This window comes from Callospermophilus lateralis, chromosome 14 (assembly GCF_048772815.1).
Source record: "Callospermophilus lateralis isolate mCalLat2 chromosome 14, mCalLat2.hap1, whole genome shotgun sequence".
Lineage (NCBI taxonomy): Eukaryota > Metazoa > Chordata > Mammalia > Rodentia > Sciuridae > Callospermophilus > Callospermophilus lateralis.
In genome coordinates, this window is record NC_135318.1 from 33,002,450 (window position 1) to 33,025,657 (window position 23,208).

The 23,208-nt window shown below is 36.5% G+C and overlaps 1 protein-coding gene across 3 annotated transcripts in view; it reads left to right on the forward strand.

The window, feature by feature from the left end:
• Positions 1-648: 648 nt before the first annotated feature.
• Eml4 (EMAP like 4) overlaps positions 649-23,208 on the forward strand; it is a 146,618-nt gene continuing 124,058 nt past the window's right edge. For all 3 annotated transcript variants that reach the window (XM_076832665.2, XM_076832666.2, XM_076832667.2), the window contains exon 1: positions 649-905. In XM_076832665.2, coding sequence (XP_076688780.2) covers positions 881-905 — 25 coding nt within the window. In that variant the 5' untranslated portion in view covers positions 649-880. The remainder of the gene's footprint in view (positions 906-23,208) is intronic.

Below are 23,208 nucleotides of genomic sequence, written 5' to 3' on the forward strand. Positions count from 1 at the left end.
CTCGGGCAGTCGCCTTCTTTCTAAGGCTCGGTGTCCTTCCTCATAAGAAGAGGTTGGGCAAGAAGAAACTTGGGTCTCATCCAGCACTGACATTCTTTGCTTCTGATCTGTGCAGGGACCTGCAGCTGTGGCAGTAGTGGCCTGGGGCTGGTCAGGACGCCTCGCCCCCATTTATCCCTCACCGGACTAGGAAAGAGGGGAACCAAGGAAGGAGGGATTCTTCCTCTCACTTTGCTGCCTTTTTAGCGTCCTTGTAGGACACCCCCCCCCCCCCCAGTCAGAAGGACACCAGACTTGAGCTCCCCGGGCTCCCCAACAAACTGTGAGGGCGAGAGTCTCTCGATGCACCTGAGTTTCCTAGGCCGGAGGCTAACCTTTACCACCCCAATCTCTCACGGATCCAGCTTCAAGACGTAGGTCCCAGTCCCTTAGCAGGCCCAACACGCAAGCGCAACCACCCGCCGAGGGCGAGCCTGAGGGACGCGGAGGCCGGGCAAGGTGAGGGGCGGGGCTGGCAAGACCTCGCCTCCTTACCATCACGTGGGAGGCGGAGTCGGAAGCGTGACGGCGTGCGCGGGGGCGGAGCTACCGCTGCGCGCGGGCGCGGGGGCGGGGCTCGGCGCTCTAGGCTGCTGCCTGGGAGGGAGGCCGGGCAGGCGGCAGAGCGGCGCGGCTCTCAACCTGACTGGGGAAGTGGCCCTGGTGGCCGTGACTGACTGGCTCAGGGCGGAGGGACGGACGGACGACGGAAGCGGGGGCCGGGAGCCGCGCCGGTCGACTTGGAGAGCGAGTGGGTCAGGCTCAGCGGCGGCCAGTCTGTTGGTTCGCTGAATGAAGTGCCCGCCCCGCTGAGCCCGGAGCCCGGCGCTTTCCCCGCAAGATGGACGGTTTCGCCGGCAGCCTGGGTGAGTACGGCTGGGGAGGCTTGCCTCTTCTGCGAAGGGTGGGAGCCTTGTTCCTTCCACGCACAGCCCAGGCCCTGCTCTCCGCCCTGCCCCTCGGGGAGGCAGCAGTTCCACTGCACATGTTCCCCTCGAGGCTGCCGCCCCTCCTCGGACTCTGGCGGACGGAGAGCCCCTCCCCCATGCCCAGCCCTCCTGCGAGCCAGACCCTCCTTTCTTCCCAGAGCCCCCTTCAATGCAGGGCCCTTCTCCAAAAGTGGGAACTCTTTCCCTTCACAGAGGCCCCAGTAGCTGGTACACCCATCATGCTTTCACGGCTCCCCCCAACAACCGTGGGACACCCCTTCTGAAAATCCAGACCCCTCTTCAGGGTGCAACATTCCTCCTTTCCACATACCGCGCTCTGTTTCAGGATGGAGACTGCCCTTCCCCACGCAGAGGCTCCCTTTTATGGTAGAGATCCCCCCCCAATTCCGCTTCTGGAAGTGGGTACCCCCCAGTCTTCATTTCAAATTTGGAGGCTTCTTTTAAGTGTCCCTTAGAAAGTGACAACTTCCTTTCACTGTCTCCACTTCTCTGCACATTTTGCAGTCAGTTGTAGAGAGACCTCGAGCACTGAAGCATCATTGCTTAATACAAGAAAGGAAGAGGTGCATTTGTGTTGGGGGACCCTCTTTAAGAGTGAAAGCAGAAGTGTTTCTTGGCTCTATATGCATGTGGGGAGAAGTAATCCTGCCCAATGAATCCATAGGAAAGGGGGCCTCTGTCGGGAAAGAAAGGATTCTCCATTTTTGGAATATGTTGTCTTTGTGGAATGGAGAAAGGGAAGGAGTTATTAAGTAGGTTGCAGTATCTTTTCAGTGTTCCCTTTCACCCGATTAAAGGTAGTAATGTTGTAACTGGCTAGGGGAATCAGAATTCCAGGCTGATACTCAGTGCCCCATACCTGTGTCTGGAATTACTATTCTTTGAGGCCATTGGAATCTAGTTACTGTAAAGATTGAGTTCAACTGTTAATGGTGGTGAGAGAAACAGTTTCTACTTTGGCTGATATTGCAGTTATGTGATACCTGCTGCTGGATTTGTATTTTGAGTATTGTGCGTAGAGGTAGCATGTACTCAGATGACTTTCTTTTGCATTTCTTGATAATAAATCCTTAGTTGGTTAATGTTCATAGATCAGTGAACAGTCTGGCAATAGGCCATACTTTAATCTGTCCACACAGGTTGGGATTAGATGGATTTTAAGAATCTAAAGTAAAGAAGTAAAAGAGCAATGTAGTTATTACTTAGTAAGACCCATAATTTTTGCCCTATCATAGGAAGGAAAAAAAGCATTGTTATAAGGTTGTTTTGAGAGTGGAAGTCCTAAAATAGGAGGCAACTGAGTGCTAGTTTTTCCTTCCTAAAAGCACCTGTCCTCCCTTCTAACCTTTGATGTCTTACAATTCCTTACCTATGAAGTTGTTCCATTCTTGGGCTCCTGTTAGAGAGATATCAACTTTTCACTGGTTCTTTTTCAGCCTCGTGGCTGAGTTTATTAATTATTTCATATTGAACTGAAAGACTTGTTTGTCCTATATGTCCACTAAGGATGTGATCATAATACTAGGGCTAATATTGGGTATCTTTTGAAGGCTGTTTTGTGCCTGTGGTAATCTCTGTATGGTTTGGCTCCTCAGTTTGTACTCATTATGAGATCTCTACTTATTTGTACTTCACCTCAGTTGATTTTGAAGAATTCTGAAGAGCTTCTTCAGTGAGCGTTTTGAAAGTCTTTCTTACCAATTAGAGCACTTAGATATATTTTGAAATAGTGTATATGCCTTATGAAGTTAGTTTATCCCTTCTTAACTAATCCAGGAGGGACTGACAGGTGAAAATAAATTGCAGTTGGGAAAATAAATCCCATTCTTATAGAGCATTATAGCCCATTCTAATGTTGGATGATAATGATGATGATGATGATGAAGAATAATTCATTCGATGCTATCTTTCAGGTAGTATGTGATGAGACTTCCTTTCTTTAGATATGGTGTTGGTCAGGAACAGGGGAGATAATGCCTGTTTCTAAACAGAGGAACCTATGTCAGCAGAGAGGGAAGGAAATGGTTCCTGGCAATATTTCTAGAGCTGCTTCTGATGAAGATACTTCTCAGCAGGAGCTCTGCTTTCTCTTTTTGTCCCCCTTGTAAGAGTAAAACTAGGCCCCATCTTAATTGAAACCTTAAAGGGTTGGGAGTGGGGGAGGGGGTGGTGCTGGTATATTTTACTGGTAGCCTTTAAACAGCTCTTTGCTCAACTCTTGCCAAATTGCTTGTTTCTGTTCCCTGCAGTTCATTAGCCTGGAGCTTAGAGTTACATTGATCTTTATTTTATCATCAAGAGAGCCATTAATATAAAGGCAAGCACTAGTGCTTTAAGAGATGTTTAAAACTTTTTTTTTTTTTTTTAAACTAAACGAACTCAAAATGTGAAGTTCTTCTGGGGTAGCAAGTATGGAAAGCATTTATTATGCTTTCAATTTATTAACGTGTGTGTCCCTTTTACATACTACTAGAGGGTTCTTGAAAAATTGTGAGAAAACTACATTTTTATAAGCAGAACAGTTGAGTGCTTTATAAACAGAATGATTCAGGAAAGCTGATTATTTAAGTGACTCCTATGCTGATCATCTTGTAAAGCAGAGAAACTTAAAATTCAAACGGTGAGCTTGTTTGATGAGTGAAAAGGCAAACAGTGTATGATATGTGTATCTGATGGTGATTAAAATTATGTAGTGAGTTTTGAAAACAAAAATATTTGGTGATTGGCCATTTTATAAATGTTACATTGCAGTTAAATACTGTATAAAAAGGGTCTTCTTGCCAAGTTGCTTAGAACCTCCCTAAGTTGAGGCTGACTTTGAACTCTTCATCCTCTTACCTCAGCCTCCCAAACTGCTGGGAGTAAAGGTGTGCACCCTGCTGCAAGGGATACTTTTAATCTGAGCAGCTGATGACTTTCAGGCAGTGTGGCTAACAGGTGTTTATACTCTGTAATTTTCCTTAGATACACTATCTTTTGGTACATTAGTTAGGGTAATTTAAAAAGGAAGTACTTGGGAAACAACAATTACTACTAGTACTACAGCTACAACTAGTACTGTTTGCAGTACTGGGGATTGAACACCGGGCACTCTGCCACTGGGATGCTCCCTATGCCTTCTTAGTTTTTAATGTTGAGACAGGCCTCAAACTTGCGGTCCTTCTGCCTCAGCCTCCCAAGTCACTGGGATTACAAGTGTGCACTACCGTACCCATCTTAGAAACAATTATTTTAAAATTTACCCAAAATTATTTTGATGCGTTGTTTACAAATGACAACACACACACACACACACACACACACACACACGTCTACATAGTATACATTTTAAATTTCAGGTCTATGTGCAAAGTGGGAAACTATCAATACAGCTTTTCTTATTGATTTTTCAAAAGGCAGAAGTTGGGTTTATTTCATACTTGGTCTTTTTAGCATCTCATTCATAATAAAGGTTTTAATTAAGACTTGGAATTAGCTTGGAAATTAGTCAGTGTTTGCACTTATAGAAAGTATAAATTTAACTATGTCAGCTTTAATTTTTTCTGCCTTCAAAAGTTAAAAACAAAACAAAATTAAAACCTTTTTTTTCCTGAAGAAAAATTGTAATAAACAAAACCATAGAATTTGTATCGATAAGAAACAACATTTTGGGTGCAGAGTATAAAAATGAACAAATAACAGCATTGTGTTTCAATTTAGGAACTGTTTTAAGAAAGTGGTTTTTAAAATATTGCAATATTAGAAGTATAATTTGTCATTACTAATCTAGCCTTCTTAAAGGAACAATGTAGTATGTGATTTTTAATTTTTAAATTATTTTTAAAAATATTTTGAGGATTGAACCCAGGGGTGCTTTACCACTGAGCCACATGCCCAGCCCTTTTATTTTTTATTTTGAGACAGAGTCTTATTAAGTTGCTCAGGGCCTTGCTAAATTGTTGAGCCTAGTCTCAAACTTTGATCCTCCTGCCTCAGCCTCCTGAGTCGCTGAGATTATAGGCTTGCGCCATCATGCCAAGCATAATTTTAAAATTCTTAACTTTTATTTCCCCACCCTGTTTTTCCCCCTTTTTTGGAAACAGGGTCTCATTGTTTTGCCCAGGCTGGTCATCCCCTGCTTCAGCCTCTCTAATAGCTGGGACTACTGACAAGTACTATTGGGATGGCTGATTTTTTAAAATATTAATCTAGTCTAAAGCATTCTTTAAGTATTCATATGAAATATTTCTCTTATAATAAGATTGTTTGGGCTGGGCGCAGTGGCACATTCCTGTAATCCCAGTGGCTCCTGAGGCTGAGGCAGGAGGATCACGAATTCAAAGCCAGCTGCAGCAAGAGTGAGGCACTAAGCAACTCAGTGAGACCCTGTCTCTAAATAAAATACAAAATAGGGTTAGGGATGTGGCTCAGTGGTTGAGGGCCCTGAGTTCAGCCCCCAGTATCTCCCCTCCACCCCCACCCCGCTCGCAAAAAAAAAAATAAAATAAAATAAACAACTTTTGATAGGTTATTGGTTGCCTTAAAGAGCTCAATGTAGCATTAAGTTACATAACATGGCATGAATAGTAATTCTGAAGTGTTAGTACGACATCTGTAACATGAGTTAGCTAGAATGTTTTTCAACATGTATGTGGATTAACACTCTATCTAAAGCTGTGCAAGGCGGTGCATGCCTCTAATCCCAGGGGGCTGAAAGGTGAGGATTGAGAATTTGAGGCCAACCTGGGCAACATAGTGCGACCCCTTCTCAAAACAACAACCAACAACCAAAAAGTACTGTATATGGACCAGCACTGAACTTGGTTGTCCCTCATGAAAGAATAAGTAAAATACATGTTTCCTGTCCTTAAGGAACTTACTGCCTGGTTTTGAGCAGGTATTAGGGTTTTTTAAGCATAAGTAAAGTATCAGAAATGAGGGTAAAGGGAAGAATTGTTTAGAATGCTATACTATGTATCAAGCAAGTAATTTCTGAGAGAGAACATTTGGAGATGACTAGTTTTATCTCTTCAGAGCCTGGCTTTTAAAAGCAGTGGAATACTCTATTTGGTAGTCCCAATTCCAGAGAATATTACTAGGTCTTTTTCTGTCTTATGTTTAGGATAACATAGAAAAAGCACTATATTTATGAATTCATTTCTATAACATGTAAAACTTCAATATTTGTACATAAGAAAGTTGAGAAAAACATTTTGATTTAAACATAGATGAATCATAAGTCTTTTTAAAGGAAATAGTCTCCTTCAACAATTATTATCTCAGTGTAAGTTTCCCAAGTCTGTTGTATATTTCTTTTGGGGCTGGGGGCCATGTGCCAGGGATTGAACTTGGGACACTCAACCACTGAGCCACATCCCCAACCCTATTTTGTATTTTATTTAGATGCTTAGCACCTCGCTGTTGCTGGCTTTGAACTCAAGATTCTCCTCTCAGCCTCCCCAGCTGCTGGGATCACAGGCATGCACCACCACGCCTGGCTTGTTGTATATTTCTATGTTTCTGTATTATCTCTTCCTTTATAGTTTTAGCTGTCTAAGACTATTTTAATGCCTTAATTTTGCATATTGTGTCATAGTTTATGAAGAGTTTTTTTTTTCCCCATTTATTCTACTTTCTGACTTGGGAAGCAAATTATTCTTTTATAGATAAAATAGATTCAGACTCTGTGTGTGTGTTTGTATGTATGTATGTGTGAATCCAATTTTTTTTTTTTTTTTTTAATGCTACTGGGGGTTGAATCTTGGGGATCTCTACAACTGAGCCAAATCCTCAGTCCTTTTTTATTTTTGAGACAAGGTCTTGCTAAGTTACCCGGGTGTCCTCAAACTTATGGTCCTCCTTTCTTAGCCTCCTGAATCACTGGAATTGCAGGAGTGTGCCACCATGCCTGGCCTTTTTTTTTTTTTTTTTTTTTTTTTTTGAAGGAGGACTAATTTTTGGGATTTGTATCCATGTTCATTTTTTATTTTATTTTTGCATTACTGGAAATTGAACTCAGGGCATTGTGCATGCTAGGCAACCATTTAACCACTAAATCCCATGTTATTTTTAAATAACGAAAACAATACCCCCCCCCAAAAGAAGATGAAGAATAGAAAGATAAATGATCATTTTTCTGGCCTATTTGTATGTAACTGATGTTAATATATTAATGTACTTGCTGTTAGTCTTGTCCTATGCCTAGATTTTTAATATTAAAATCATACTATGGATTTAATTTTGCCTTCTGATATTTCATCAGATCTTAACCATTTTTTTTTATTGGTTGTTCAAAACCTTACAAAGCTCTTGACATATCATATTTCATACATTAGCATACATTAGCTTCAAGTGAGTTATGAACTCCCATTTTTACCCCAAATACAGATTGCAGAATCATATCTGTTAGAGCTTAACCATTTTTTAAAAAATTTGAACTCAGTTTTTTCTGATGGATTACAACATTCTTTTCCCTATTCTTTTAGTAACTCTGCATAACCCAGTGTGGTACATGAAGCCTATCTAATACATCTGAATTTGAACTCGTCTTCTAAATCTGATTCTTTTCCTTAGAAAATGGTTCGCTCTTAAGTAATTAGGTTTTTTGTGTTTTTTTTTTAATTTTTTAGTTGTAGCTAGACACAATCCTTTTATTTATTTTTATGTGGTGCTGAGGATTGAACCCAGGGCCCCGCATGTGCTAGGCGAGCACTCTACCGCTGAGCCACAATCCCAGCCCCAGTAATTAGGTTTTTTTTAAGAGTTATTCTGTTGATAAAGCTTTTCTGCTTTTAAAAATGTCAGTCATTTTGTAAAAGGAAAAACTTAAAGTTCAAACTGGTTCCTTGGTTGTTGAGTGTTTAGATATCTGATAGCAGTGGATTTTGAAGTTATGGAGAACATGTTAGGTGCTTGCCGTTTTACAAATGTCACATTGAAGTTATATATTGTTGTATTGCTTATATTTTACACAAAATACTATATCACCAAGTCTTGAAATCTCCGAACCATGTTTGATTCCTTTCCATCTTTACCTACCACATTAAAATCTCTTCTAAGACCCAATTGAGTCAAATGTATGAAAGATGATATATCATGAGCTTTGTAATGTTTTGAACAACCAATTAAAAAAAAAATCTCTTCTAAGACTTGCCAATTCTTTTTTTGTATGTGTGTGGTACTGGGGATTGAACCTAGGGCCTTATGCATGTGAGGCAAGCACTCCACAGCTGAGCTATATTCCCAGCACTTGTCAATTCTTACCACCTTTTCTCATCCATTATTTTCTTTTTCCACTATCATAGTCAAATACTTATTATTCTGTGCATGCATTATTGGATAGCCTCAAGAATCTCCACCTGTCTTATTTATTTTTTACAGGGCCCTTAATTTTTCTAAAGCTGTGCTTAGATTGTGCCATTCATCCTCTCAGATCACACTTCATTGCCTAGTGACTAAATCAATTCAAACACCTAAGCCTCATTCTCCAAGTTCTCTGCTATTTTTTTTTTTTTTAGTTGTAAACACAATACCTTTATTTTATTTATTTATATGTGATGCTAAGGATTGAACCCAGGACCTCACGCATGCTAGGCAAGTGCTGTACCACTGAGCCACAACCCCAGTCTTCTGCTAATTTTTTTTTTTTCCTTAAAGCTTCTGGCCTAAATGACTTATATCTTGTTTTCCAAATTTGGTCGGCCCATCTCATGTTTATGCTTTCATCCCAGTGACTACTAACTACCCTTCAAGACCCAACTGAAATATTATTTCCTTTCTGAAAGAAACTCTTATGTATTTTCCTTTATTTCTATCTCTAAGTATTCACCATTTGAACGTTTCATAGGAGAAGTCCTAGAGCACTATCACAGAATACTTTTTTTTAATGGCTATAATGTAGAAGTAATTGTTACAAATCTGAAATTTATTATAACTCTTATATCCCTGATAATTTTCCAAGTTATTAACCTGTCTATGATTGAAACCCATGTGTTTCTGAGATCATGTGGTGGAGATTTCACGATCCAATAAAAAAAACTAGGGGACTAATGAGTTTATAGCTGGTAACTGAACAGCCTTCTCTTTCACATATTATTTTATAATGGAAATGACATTTGAAGACCAGAAAATTATAATGCAATCTCAGAATAAAGATTTTAAAGTTACTTTAAATATTTAGTATTTAAACTTATTAAGTTTTTTTTTATTTTTTTGTCGTCTTATTTCACCTAAAATGAGTGAAAATGTCCCCAACTTTTGTTGGGAATCTGATTAAGAATTCTGTGCTCAGGTTCTAGGGTAGTGTTTTCAAGTGCAAGTAATGTGCACAACTTAAGTTTATTAATGGTCAAGACTAACATTAAAAAGAATGAGCTGGATGCAGTGGCCATACCTGTAGTCCTAGCAGCTCAGGAGGCTGAGGCAGGAGGATCTTGAGTTCAAAGCTAGCCTCAGCAACTGAGCGAGACCCTAAGCAACTCAGTGGAGCTCTTGTCTCTACAAAAAATATATAAAAAATATCTGGGGATGTAGCTCAGTGGTTAAGCGCCCCTGGGTTCAATCCCAGGTTGATTAAAAAGGAAAAAAGAATTGAGGATAAAGAAGAAAAAAGATGGAATATAAAATATCTGTTTCACTTGATTAAGCTTTATGAAACTTTTAAATTTCAGTTGTATATGTTCACCTTATAAAAGTCATTTCTTTATGTGGCTATCCAATGAAAGAAACATTTTTCGTCGCTGATCTCTGTCTTTGAGGGAGTGAGTCGGAAGGTTGACCCATATATTGAAGTGTGAATGAGCAAACTGAAGAAGATAAATAAGTTGTGTGCTCTGTCTGAAAAGTTTTAAGAATCTGAATATAGTGATTAGAATATAGTTAATATCACTAGCAGTGAAATATGTGTATAGTTCTAAAATCAGTGTAATTCCAGAAAACTCAGTGTAATAAGAATTGGTGTAGATAGAAATTGTCAGCAGGTGCTAAGTCTAGGAAGGTATTTGGTGAGGAGCAGGATATCTGCATGGTCTTAAATTTCTCCCCACTTTTTGCTTATTACCTGCAAGTGGGGAAATAGTAAACACACAGTGATGAAATCAGACAGCACCTTGAATTCATGATCAAAATAAATATCACCAGTGACATTGCATGCCTCTGGATGTGATGGTGTGAAAAGGACATATCACTTGTTTTCCAGATATGGATGCATAGTCTAACATAATCATGGGGAAATTTTGAACTTCAAGTGATAGCATTTTATTTTTTTAAAAAGATTGGGGAGCAGTATTTTTTTTTTTAATATTATAAAGACAAAAACTAGATAAGTTTCAAATCAAAGTAGGCTAAAAAGACTTGACAACTAAATGCAATATCTGATTGTAGAGTGGATTGTGAATTAGAGGTAAATATACAATAAAGGATATTATTGGATCATTTTGCAAAATTGGAGTATGTAGATTAAAGCATTGTATCGTTTAATTTACTGAAATTGATATCAAATCTGGAATGATATAAGACTATTTCTACTAAAGTTGTTAGGGAGAAAGGGACATGATGTATGTAACTTAATTTCAAATGTTCAGAAAAAATATGTGTTTTGTACATATATGTATCCATATATGTAGAGGTTGCATTCAAAGTAAATGAGATAATGTTAACAGTAGGTGAATTTGGCAAAAGCTATATATAGTATGTTTTTTGTGCTCTGCTTGATCTCCTGGCTATTTTGTAAGCTTGACATTATTTTCAAATACAAAGTTTTAAAAACTATATGACCTTTACACTATACTCCATAGTATAACATTTTAAAATATGAAACTGTCCCATCTCTCAGAAAATTCTAGCACAAAACCTTGGGATGAAACTGACTCCAAGAATATGTTCCATGTATATATCATGTGGCTTCCTTTTATTCCTAGGCCTCAGTTTGAGAAACATGTCTCTGGGCCAGAGGCAGCTGTGGTTCAAACTTAGCTGACAGACATGTTTTGTTTGGCCCTTTTGAGTACTTTAAAAATTGGGAAATTTCACGAAAAATCTGTGTTTTTGATAACTATTTAAAAATGAAATGGTCTTGCCACTCTGGGCTTACATTCCAGATGGTCCCTTTACCCATTAAGTGGATGCTCTGAGGGCCTCAGTCCCTAACTTATAGTCATCTTGTTTCATTTACTTTATTGCATGACTTGGTTTCTGTAGACATAGGTTTGCTTATACTGGAGAGGTAGTTAGGAGGCCTGTCTTTGCATTCTTGACAGTCAGAATTAAAGTTGCTGAATTGATGCTCTGTCACTCCCCAACATTTTAGTGTTTATTTTCTATAAACAAGGCCATTCTCCTATATAACCATACTACAACCAACAAAAATGGAAAATAGAGATACATTGCTACTGTCTACCAAGTCCTCAGATCCATTCCAATTTCATTGTTTTAATATGGTATTCTCTCCTCTTTTTAAAACAAAAGGTTCAGTTCAAAATTACATGTACTATTTAGTTTTTTTAAATTAAATTAAAAATTTTTTTTAGTTGTAGTTGGACACAATATCTTTATTTTATTTATTTATTTTTATGTGGTGCTGAGGATTGAACACAGTGCCTTCCACGTGCTATAACCCCAGCCCCTAGTATTTAGTTTTCATCTCTCTTTAGTCTCCTTCAATCTGGAACAGTTTCTGAGTCTTTCTGTCTATTTCATGACCTTGACAATATTACAGACCTGTTGTTTTGTAGAGTGTCCTGTATTTGATGTTTCTTCCTGATTAGATTCAAGTTACCCATCTTGGCAGAAACTCCACAGAATTGAAGCTTTATTTGTGACATTGCTTTCAGGTGACACACAATTTTTATTTCTCTAATTACTCATAAAGTCTATTTTGATCATTTGATTAAGATGGTCTCTGCCAGGCCTTTCCACTATAAAAATTACTTTTTTTTTTAACTTTATAGTTAGTAAGTATTTTGTAGGAGGTTTTTGTTTTTAAACTATGTAAATATTCTGTTTCTCATCAGACCTTCAATTTATTGATTTATGTATGACTTGGCTTTTGTGTGGGGGTGATTGGGGATTGAGCCCAGGGATGCTTTACCACATCCCTAACTTTTTATTTTTTTATTTTGAGACAGGATCTTATTAAATTGCTGAGGGTTGTCTGGAACTTATGATCATCCTGCCTCAGCATCCCTAGTCTCTGGGATTATAGGCATGTGCCATTGTGCCCAGCTTGATTTATTTATGTCTGTATGGATTCTGGTATTCCATTTTTAATTTTTGTTTTGTTTTAATGTTCAAATTGGCCCCATTTTGACCAGCAGGTACCCCTTCAAGCTAGCTTCTGTTTAAAACTCTGAGGATTTTCTTGCTTTCTGATGCTAAGATGATTCAAGTTTATCTTAATATTCTCCCTGCTCCATCCTGAAATAAGCCATTTTCTGAAGGAGCTCTCATTCTTTTAGTGGAGAATGACAGTTAACATTCAGGCTTCTATGTACTAGTTCTGCTTATTGCTATCAGAGTTCTTTCACAGTAGTCAAAACTAGGGAATATAAGTATGTGCATATGTGGGTACAGGTAAATAGATGTATTCATTTCTTCATTTATTGTTACAGCAGCACAGGGTTCATTTTAGTTTTCTCTATTTATTTTTGAGGTTCTGGGCATTGAACCTAAGTCCTTGCTTGTGCTAGAAATGTGCTCTGCTGCTGAGCTATAGCCCCATTATTTGTAAATACCTTTGCAACCCTGGCTTTCATTATGTGTAACGTATTTATTTATGTGATGATCTCCCCCGAACCCCCCAAGCATGTAATCAATCTTCTTCCTCCTGTTTCTTTTCTTGCTCAGGTTTTAACTCCTTGTGCCAGGCTGTTCCCTTGTTTTGTGCAGAAGTCCTTGTGTCTCTTGGGCTATAGCATCATATGCCTTGTTCTTTTCTCATCAACTTGGGTGTTGACACTGTGTGCTGGGCTTTAGCACTCTATGCTAGGCTGCTCTTTTGCCAGAATGACCTCTTTATACACCTGTCTTGCCCAGCCCCACTTAATGGCTTTGGGACTGCACTGTGTGTGTGCGTGTGTGTAGGAACTAGGCAATTTTTTTAATTAAAAAAGTTGATAAAACAGTTCAAATAACACAAGCATTTCACTTTGTATTATTTTCTAAATCTTATTTACAAGTGTTTGCTAGAGCTATCATACTAAGTTATAATAGACGGGGTGACTCAAACAACAGAAATTAATTTTCTCACAGTTCTGGAAGATAGAGATCCAAAATCAAGGTGTAGACAGATTTCTTTCTTTTGAAGTCTCTCTCCCTAGCTTGCAGATAGCCAGTCTCACATGGTCTTTTTTTTCTGTGCAAGCACATCCCTGATGTCTTTGTACATATTCAAATTACCGCCTCTTTGAAGGACACTAATCATGTTGAATTAGGACCCACCCATATGACCTTGTTTTAACTAATTACCTTTTTAAAAGGTCTTATCTCCAAATACAGTCATATTCTGAAATACTATGGATTAGGACTTCAATATATGAATTTTGGTGGGATACAATTCAGCCCATATCAATATGCATATATATATTTCATATAATTTTAAATAAGGTGCAGGTGAATTGTTATTTTGAATTAGCAAAAATATTTTATGGTTCTCTATTTTAACAATTTTGTAACTGCATAGTATTTTATACCATGATGAAGGTATCTGCTGTTGATGGGAAGGCATCAGGATCATATTTCTTACTATCTTGTTTCTATATTTATAAGCAGTCAACAATTATGGTTAGGTATGGTTAGGTGTGTGTGAGTTGGGGATTGGTTAAAGAAAATATATTTAAGCAACAAAAGTACCCATGGTTTTCCACTTAAAAGTATTGTGACTATCTTTCTTTAGCAAGTATGAATATAAACTTCAGTGCATTGTATTCCGTTATTTGGACGTCTGGTCATCCTAAGTTTTGTGTAGAAAACAATTTAACTTATTTCTGATGACTGATAATGATTATTATGAGCATTAGACATTGTTCTTGCTGTAATACAATGCTACCTTCAAGAACTGTTTATGTGGGGGCTATACACTCCATATACAAATGATTGTAAGACAGTTAAATTATAACTAGACAGTTTAATAATATTCCTTGTCACTTAGGGTCAGTGTCTTTAGTCTTTCTTCTTTTTGCTTACTTTGTTTTAAAATTTCAATTGAGTTTTTATTTTTTAAAACCTGTAAGAACTCTTCTTCTTTTTTTTTTTTTTTTTTTACTATCAGGCCTAAAATTTGATAGTAATTTCCTGATGACAAATATTCAGTCAGATTTCTGTGATTATCTCTTAGGTCCCAGTTTACATTGGTGTGTTTAAAACAGAATTTACATAAGATCCATACATTGCTTTTGGTTGCTGTGTTTCTCTCCCTTTTTTTCCTCTGATATTAGGGCTTGAACTGAAAGATTCCTGCATGCTGGGAAAGTGCTGTACCACTGAACTACATCCCTAGTCCTATTTTTTATTTTAAGACAGGGTCTCACTAAGTAATTTAGAGCTTGGTTAAGTTGCTGGAGTTGGCCTTGAATTTGTAATCCTTCTGCCTAAACTTCCTGAGCTGCTGGGATTACAGGTATGTACCACTGTGCCCAGCCCTTTTAAAAATTTTTATTTCTTTGAGACAGAGTTTCACTAAGGTCTCTAATTTGTAATCCTCCTGCCTCAACCTCTCAAGTATCTGGGATTACAAATGTGAACTTTCATGCTGGATCAGTTAGTGTGTGTGTGTGTGTGTGTCTGTCTGTCTGTCTCTCTCTTTTTTTTTTTTTTTTTTTTTGGTGGTATGGGGGATTGAACCCAGTGACATACCTACACCTGAGCTACATCCCCAGAGTTTTTTATTTTTTGTTTTGAGACAGGATCTCACTAAATTTCCCAAGCTGGCCTGAAATTTGCATTCCTCTTGCTTCCTGAATAACTGAGATTACAGGTGTGTGCCACCACACCTGGTTCTGCTATATCTTTTAAAACTCTTATTTGTGTATTCCCTGTCCCTTTTCTTTTTCCCTTTGCACAGTAAGGAAACTGTATCTTTTTGTTCTATACAGTTAACCTAGTGCTGATTATATATATCCTTTGATGTTATTGTATAGATTTCTTTGCCTTCTGTAAATCCTTTAAATTAAAACTCAAGGATTTTTCTATATTTACTATATATTAGCCTACCATACTTATTGTTATTTTTGATGCTCAGATTTTACTAATTTTGGCCTTTTGGAGCGTCTTCAAATTGGCTCCTGAATTCTGACCTTAGTGGTCTTCGTTTCTTTCTCTTTCTTTCTTTTTAAAAAATTAGTTGTAGTTGGACACAATACCTTTATTTTATTTATTTATTTTTATGTGGTGATGAGAATCGAACCCAGGGTGCTAGGTGAGTGCTCAACTGCTGAGCCATAACCCCAGCCCCAGTCTTCTTTGCTTTCTGATATGAAAAAAAGTTCTAAAATTTATCTTTTAGCATTTCCTGCTTTAATTCTGCAATTGTTTATTCTTCAAGAAGTTGTCCCTTTCAGCATAAAAGTGGTATTCAATGCTCTACAGTTATTCATTGCTTCTTTTCAGTTAGTGTTTCTAGTCCAACTCCCCCCCCACCCTTTTTCTAATTTCCTATTTTAAACCTCCTATAGGCTGGGAAACCACTTAACAAAGCTTGTTTGACTTACATAAAGGTCATTCTGAACCCAAAATCATGGCCTGTGACTATTTAAATTGCAGGTTCATACTTAATAAATATTGCAGATATTATTTTTATTTATTTATTTATTTAAAAATATTTATTTAGTTGTATGTGAACACACAGTATCTTTATTTTTATGTGGTGCTGAGGATTGAACCCAATGCTTCACACATGCCTGGCAAGCACTTTACCACTGAGCTACAGCCTCAGTCCACAGATATTTATAATATGAGTAACAGAATACCACATGTTCTTCAGAATAAAATAATTGACTTCAAATTTTTATTGGTACATTATGATTCTATATAATAGTGGGCTTTGTTGTATATTTGTATAATATAATTTGGTCAGTTTAATTCCCCAGTAAACTTTCCCCCCAATCCTCTTCCTCTGCTCTGTTGATCTTCTATTTTCATGAGATTCCCTCTCCTGCCTTTTTTTCCTTTATTGTCTCTATTTTCCACATATGAGAGAAAACATGTGATCCTTGACTTTCTAAACCTGGTTTATTTTGTTCAACATAATACTCTCAAATTGTATCCATTTTCTTACATATTAATTGACTTCTGAGTGAGGTCCTTAATAAAATACATGAGCTTTTAGTTCACAAACTTGATGGTGTGTGTAAATATACACACATTTAAAAAAATTTTTGGATCATTTTTGCTATCCATATTTTTAAGATTATCAGATAAATCACTTTATCAGCAAGGTGTTTATTAGAGTCAAACTATCCTGAATTATATTTGCCATATTCCATAAGAAAGCATTTTTCCCCCTTTTAAACATTTTCTCAGGCTTGGGGATATAGTTTCAGTGATAGAGCATTACCCTGGGTTTGATTCTCAACACCACCACAGAAACAGAGAATGCACTTTTTCTGCTATTCCAAAATTGATGATGACTTTCTAAAAGTTGAGATTATTTTCTATTTTAAAACAGCTATTCAGTAGTATTAATATCAGACATTTTTCTTTAATCATTTTTTACTTCTACATACTGATTTTGAAATGACCGTCTTTTGCTAATCTTTAAGTCACAATCGTGTGCATATCTTTAAGTGAATGTCAGAGCAAATGACAAAATTTCTTTGCATTTTTCTTTGTGACATTTGTTCCAAGAGAGTGTCATAATTGATGAGTGAGTGGGAGTTTTTGTTTTATTTTGATAAGGATATCCTGTTTTGGTTTAGTTGGCATAGCTTTTGACTGCTTTTAGTACCTCTTGGCATTACTCTTATTTCTTTAATCCTCTCTAGTTATGATTGGTGTAGATAATGTTTGTGGCACAAGCAATGATTTCTCAATTTTTAGGATCTAATGTGGATTTGCTTTATTGAGAAAACAAAGTTTTCCATGACTGGGAAGACAATGAACATTTTCCTTTTTATTTTTTGAGAATCAAGTTTGTGAATGGGATTTTATGATTATATGCACACTGAAACTTGTACATTGTCCAACTCCTTACCTTGGTTTATTAAGGCTTCTGTAATGGAGCTAAGATTATGAGTTTGAATGATATGTAGCTTACTTTTTTGAGATTCCTTATCTTAAATATTTTCATTCACAAGGTAAGTTTTTATTAGCTTCTGTGGATCACACCTGTGCAAGCACAGTGGAAAGTTAGTGAATGAGACACTGAAAATCCCTGCTTTCATGAGGCTTGTAGTTCTGTGGGGAATTTAGGGAATATTTATTTAGGAAATATTTGTTGAATGCTTGGTATGTGCTCAGCACTTTTCCAGCTATAAACAAAGTTCTTATGGGTTTATAATGTAGACTTGAAAAATATAGAGTAGTAAGAATTGTGTTGGTAAGAATTTTTTTTTTTTTTAAAAACTTTGGGAACATGGATGCTTACCTTAGACCTCTGACATTGAGCTTTTCTTTAAACTCATGTTCTTGTTTGGAGTTGAAGCAGAAAAATAGAGGTCACGTCAAAATGTTCCTCTTAGCTGTTGGAAGCAGTTTAGAGGAACATTTACTCCCCATCCCTCCATTCCTGAACACCTGAGGAAGTGACAAACTAGCTATAGAGTTCACTTCCATTGCAGTGGGTTTGTTTGTTTGTTTGTTTGTTTGTTTGTTTTTTAACTTCAAAAGTAGCTACTGGAGTCTTTATTTTTTAAGTTTGTTCCACCAGTTATAAACCAGATGAAATTTATGGCATGATTGAGAGACTAACCCCTGGCACTCGCAAGAAAGATTTGGATGACTACATAATGTGCATTCCAAGAAAACAAAGCTTAAAACCCATTGCAGTTTTTAACCTGCAGAAGGGCCATCATCAGCCTTGCCTTTCTGATATCATTCTAATTTAAGGTGATGAACTTGATGGCTTTGATCCTCTGTTACCTGTTTATAAGAGGCTGTTTTTTATATTTGTTTTTTCTCAGTTTTTTTTTTTTAGAGAGAATTTTTTAATATTTATTTTTTAGTTTTCGGTGGACACAACATCTTTATTTTATTTTTATGTGGTGCTGAGGATCGAACCCAGCACCCCACGCATGCCAGGTGAGCGCGCTACTGCTTGAGCCACATCCCCAGCCCCCAGTTAAGTTCTGAGTCTTGTGATCTGTGGTATATTTGCTTTAGGAGATAATCATCAATAATCATAATTTGTGGACCACATTTTAAGAAATTTTATTTATATGGATATCTTATTGAAAAGGGGAAACAAAGCAAGGGCTATACTATTTATTAAGCTATGATTTTAGGAACTATGTCAGACATTTTACGTAAATTAACTACAATAATTTCCTAAGGACCAATTTCTTTTATTTTTTTGATGTGCTGGGAATTGAACCCAAAGCCTCAAACAAAGGCAAGCTCTTTCTACCACTGTGCTACATCCCCACCCTCCAAAACAACATAATTTCAGTTAAAAAAAAGAGCACCCACCAGGGAAACTGTTAAGTAGATTGAGTAAAACTGAAACTATTGTTATAACCTTTTTTGTGGGGGGAGGGAACAGGGTGAGATTGTAGTACAGCATCTAAAAATCCAGTGTGTTCCATAATCGGAAACTTTTTAGGCATTACAGAGCTCAAAGTTTTGGATTTTGGAGTATTTCAGATTTTTGGATTAAGGATGTTCAGTTGGTAAAGTCTATATAAATATTCCTAAATGAGAAAAACTCCCAAATCAGAAATGCTTCTCTGGTCTCAAGCATTTTGGGTATTCAACCTGTAATATCTATTGATAGCTTTTTGGTGGCTAAAATTAACTAGATAGTTCCCAGATAGAAAATCTAATAATTTAACAAATATTTATTCAGCAAATCCTACATGGCAGGCATTGTTTTCATATTTGGGATGTATCAGTGAACAAAACAAACATCCTTGCTTTCATGAAGCTTATAATGAAGGGAGATGGAACAATTTTCTTTAGATTATTTGCCTTTAGGTCAGTGACTCATGTAAGTATTGATGCCTGCACTATCAATAAGTACATTTTTCTCTTTTCTTAGGATATTGGTGATATAGCCTGTGTAGGGTTTGGTTTTGTCAGACAAGCTTACAGTTAAGTAATCTTGGGAATGCAAAATAAGTAATTAAAATAGGACAGCTGCTGGGCCCAGTGGTCATACCTATAGTTCCTGCTATTTAGGATTGCTTGAGCCCAGTTCAAGACCAGTCTGGACAGCACAGTGTGACCACAACTCATCATCATCAAATATATTTTTAAAAACAGATGACAACTGTGTTGGGCTACTTTACTGTCATACATCTTAGGATCTAATTTTATGATAGGATTTTGGAATATTTAAATACTTTGTTAGGCTTCCATTCTCACTTTCTTAGTTTTTAATTCATATTTAAGGTATTGTTTATTATTCTACTTTTATATGCTTGGACATGTATTTCCTTTCAGTTTGAATATTTTATTTTCTTCTGGAAGAATATGGCCATATTTTAATAAAATCCTACTTATTTTCAGGATAATTTTAATAGGTCATTGTTTATCAATCTGAATTCAGAACCCCTATCTAATTACTAAGGAGAATTCTTGGGATGCTGTGGAGATCTTTAAACAGCTGTTTGTGGGTGGTGGTGATGTTAGAGGCAAACAGTGGGTTGTGTGACCAGGATGAGGTCACCTCTTTCACCTTCTGGCCCTTTTTCTTTCCGGACATTAACACCTACTTTGGTATTTAAAAGCAGTTTGGGCTATTTGCTGTGCTGTAAAGAGTTGTTAATAGACGCACCTGTAAAATAATGTTAGATGTTTTTTGGATGAGACCTTTGGGGATATGATTATGTTACAGAAACCATGAAAGAGTGCCAGTGGTTTGAAAATCATTCATGTAATTTTCAGTATTTTGACCCACTTTAGGCAATATTTTAATGTCTAATTTCTGAGCATTTGATCTCAGCTATTTTCATTTAACTTGCATAAAGTCACCAGATTATTCTTTCTACCATTCATGTTTATTGTGACTCTTCAGTTTATAACTTTTCCTCATTTCAAGTTTTTTGAGATCAGACTTTTAGCTTGGTCTCTTGAATTGTCCTGCCCCTGCTACTTTGATAGTGTAATTCCCTCAATATCACTTTTCTTGCTTCAGTCCTTGTTATCTCATTTCTTCTTAACAGCATTTTAAAAAAAATTTAGTATCCTCCAATTCTTTTACTGATTGCTATTTACCAAGAATCAGTTTAAATACCCCCTCTTCATTTGACCACTCCAATTCACAGGGGGACACCCGTACCTTTCTGTAGCTCATTTGGTTTTACTCAGAGACCAAGCATATATTTGTCCTATATTGTTCAATCATAAACAGTCTTATATTGTTACTTAGCTATCTTGTGTTTATATATCTTCTCCCTTCAATTAGTCAATAAATTTCTTAAGAACAGGAATATCTCTTACATTTGGTTGAATTTTTATTGACCTACCATACTGCTTTTTAAATATTTATCTATTTTTTAGTTATAGTTGGACACAATACCTTTATTTTATTTATTTATTTTTATATGGTGCTGAGGATTGAACCCAGGGCCTCGCATGTGCTAGGCGAGTACTCTACCACTGAGCCACAACCCCAGCCCCTAATATACTGCTTTTTAAGTGTCACTGCTCTTATAGCTGATGTATACCCATTTTAACCAATGAGAAAAACCATAATATCAATGCATTGATATAATTCTGTTAACTTTTTAATTTTCATGTAATCGTGTTTTCTTTTCCTTGTGCAGTAATACAGCTGTGATGTGGTGGAAAAACACTGTTCCCTTAGTTTCCTTAATTCATGTATTAACATTTATTTTTTTTTCTTTTATCAACGAAGACACTGAGTTGAAGAGATACGATGACCGACTTCAGATCAGGGGTCAGCCAGCTACTCAGCAGGCCAAACGTGGTCTGCTCTTACAAGGTCTTGTGTTGTATTATACATTCTTGAAATGGTTGAAAGAAATAAAAAGTGACGTTTTGTGACACATGAAACTTGATGAAATTCAGGTTTTAGTATCCATAAATGACATTTTATTAGAACATGGTCACACTCATTTATTTAGAGATTGTTTATAGCTGCTTTCACGTGATAGTGAGTTGAATATTTGGGACAGATTGAATTGCCTGAAATCTTTATTAATCTGGTTCTTCGTAGGAAAAATTTTCCCACTCTTGTTTTAAATAAATTTTATGGTAGAGCTGGGATTTAATGTTAACTATACTTTGTTGATATAGCACTGAGTCTTTGGAGAACTGCTGAGGAAATCCTAATAATTCAATATGGTGATGAGACATGAAGGCCAGACAGATTACCAAAGGCTAATTAGGTCCAGAATGGATGACTAGTTGACTTTCTGGAACTCCTTTGCTTACATTTCAAAAAAAATTTTTTACATTTAAGGTAAACATTTTTAATGCTTTGATAGACTTGCCATGTACCCTAGGGGAAATTAGGGAATTTGGGGGGGAAAAAAAAATGGACAAGAGGAAGACACATTCCTGAGACTTGTTTGAGAAAGCAGGTGGTGTTTTGTTTTGTTTTTTTAAGAGCAAGAGTTTGAGAATAATTTTTTTCCCCTGCTTATTAAGCTGTTCCTACCTCTCCTCACTGACATTTTGTGTAACTCTGGATAAGGTAATGAGCTATTTTTGTCAAACTTTGTTGGACTTATTTAAAACTGGGTGTATTCTGTTCCTTTGGGAATTTGTCTGGCATTTTTGTTATCAAATAAAATACATTCTTAATAGCAGATTCTCAGTCGTTTATTTTAAAATATCTTTATCATATTTTGGTTTTAGTGAACAAGGGTAGCACTGCAGTGTAGTTTTGACTTTGAAAATTTTAAAATCAGCTTTATTGAGCTGTGCTTTACCTACAATGAAATATGCCAATTTTAAGAATACATTACTTCTTCAAAAAATTCATATCCACTACCTCAATCAAGATCTAGCATGTATCCATTGCCCTAATATTTTTCCTCATGCCTCTGTGTAGTTAGTCTCTTCCTTTCATCCCCAATTTCTGGCAACTACCATCTTTTTTCTATTTCATATTTTATTTTCTCAAATTTATATGACTGGAATCTTATAACCTATGGGTTTTTGTTGTTGTTGTTGTTTTTTACTTGCATAATTCTTTAGAGTTTATCCATGTTGTGTGTTTCAGTCTTTTGTCCCTTTTTATTGCTGAGTGATAGTTCGTTGTATGAATAGTGTGCAGTTTATACACTTATGGGATGATGGACATTTAAGTTGTGACCTGGTTTTGGCTTTTATGAATAAGGCCGCGTGACCCTTTTAATTATAACATATGCCCCCCCAACAACCACTAATCTTTTTTTTGTCCCTTTGAATTTTACTATGTCTTATTAAAAGTTTTGAGGGTTTTAAGAATATGCTTTGAATAAAGGTTATTTATCAAAAAATGTGTTTTGCAGGTATTTTCTCTCAGTCTGACTTGCTTCCATTAATTAACAGTGTCTCTAGAAGAATGAGAGTTTCCTGTTTTTATGAAATTCATTTTATCATTTTTTTGTTTTGAGGAAGTTCAACCTAATTTTTTCTTTCACAATTCATAGTTTTTAATGTCCTATTTAAGAAATTTTTGCCTAACCTATGTTCACAAGATTCTCTCCTATTATTTTGTTGTAGAGGATTATAGCTTTAGCTCTTAATTTTAGGTCTATGATCTCTTTATAGTTAATTTTTGCATATGGTAAAGGTCAAGGTTCATTTTTTGCACATGGATACACTTTTGTTCTAGCACCTTTGGTTGAAAAGATTATTAGCCTTTATGAATTGCCTTGGCACCTTTGTTAAAAGCCAGTAGTAGACTACATATGTATTCATAGTTATGGACTCTGTATTCTGTTCCATTAACTTCTGTTTTTATTATTAAGCAAGTACTATAGTGTCTTAATTTTTAGAGCTGTAAAGATTTCAATTAAAAATTTTTAAATTTGAGAAATAATTTAACTTTAAAATTTTGTAGACCGACAGAAAATGATATATTTCAATGATCATTATGCATATTTAATATTTATATTTCTAGAGTTTGCTTTTAAAATTG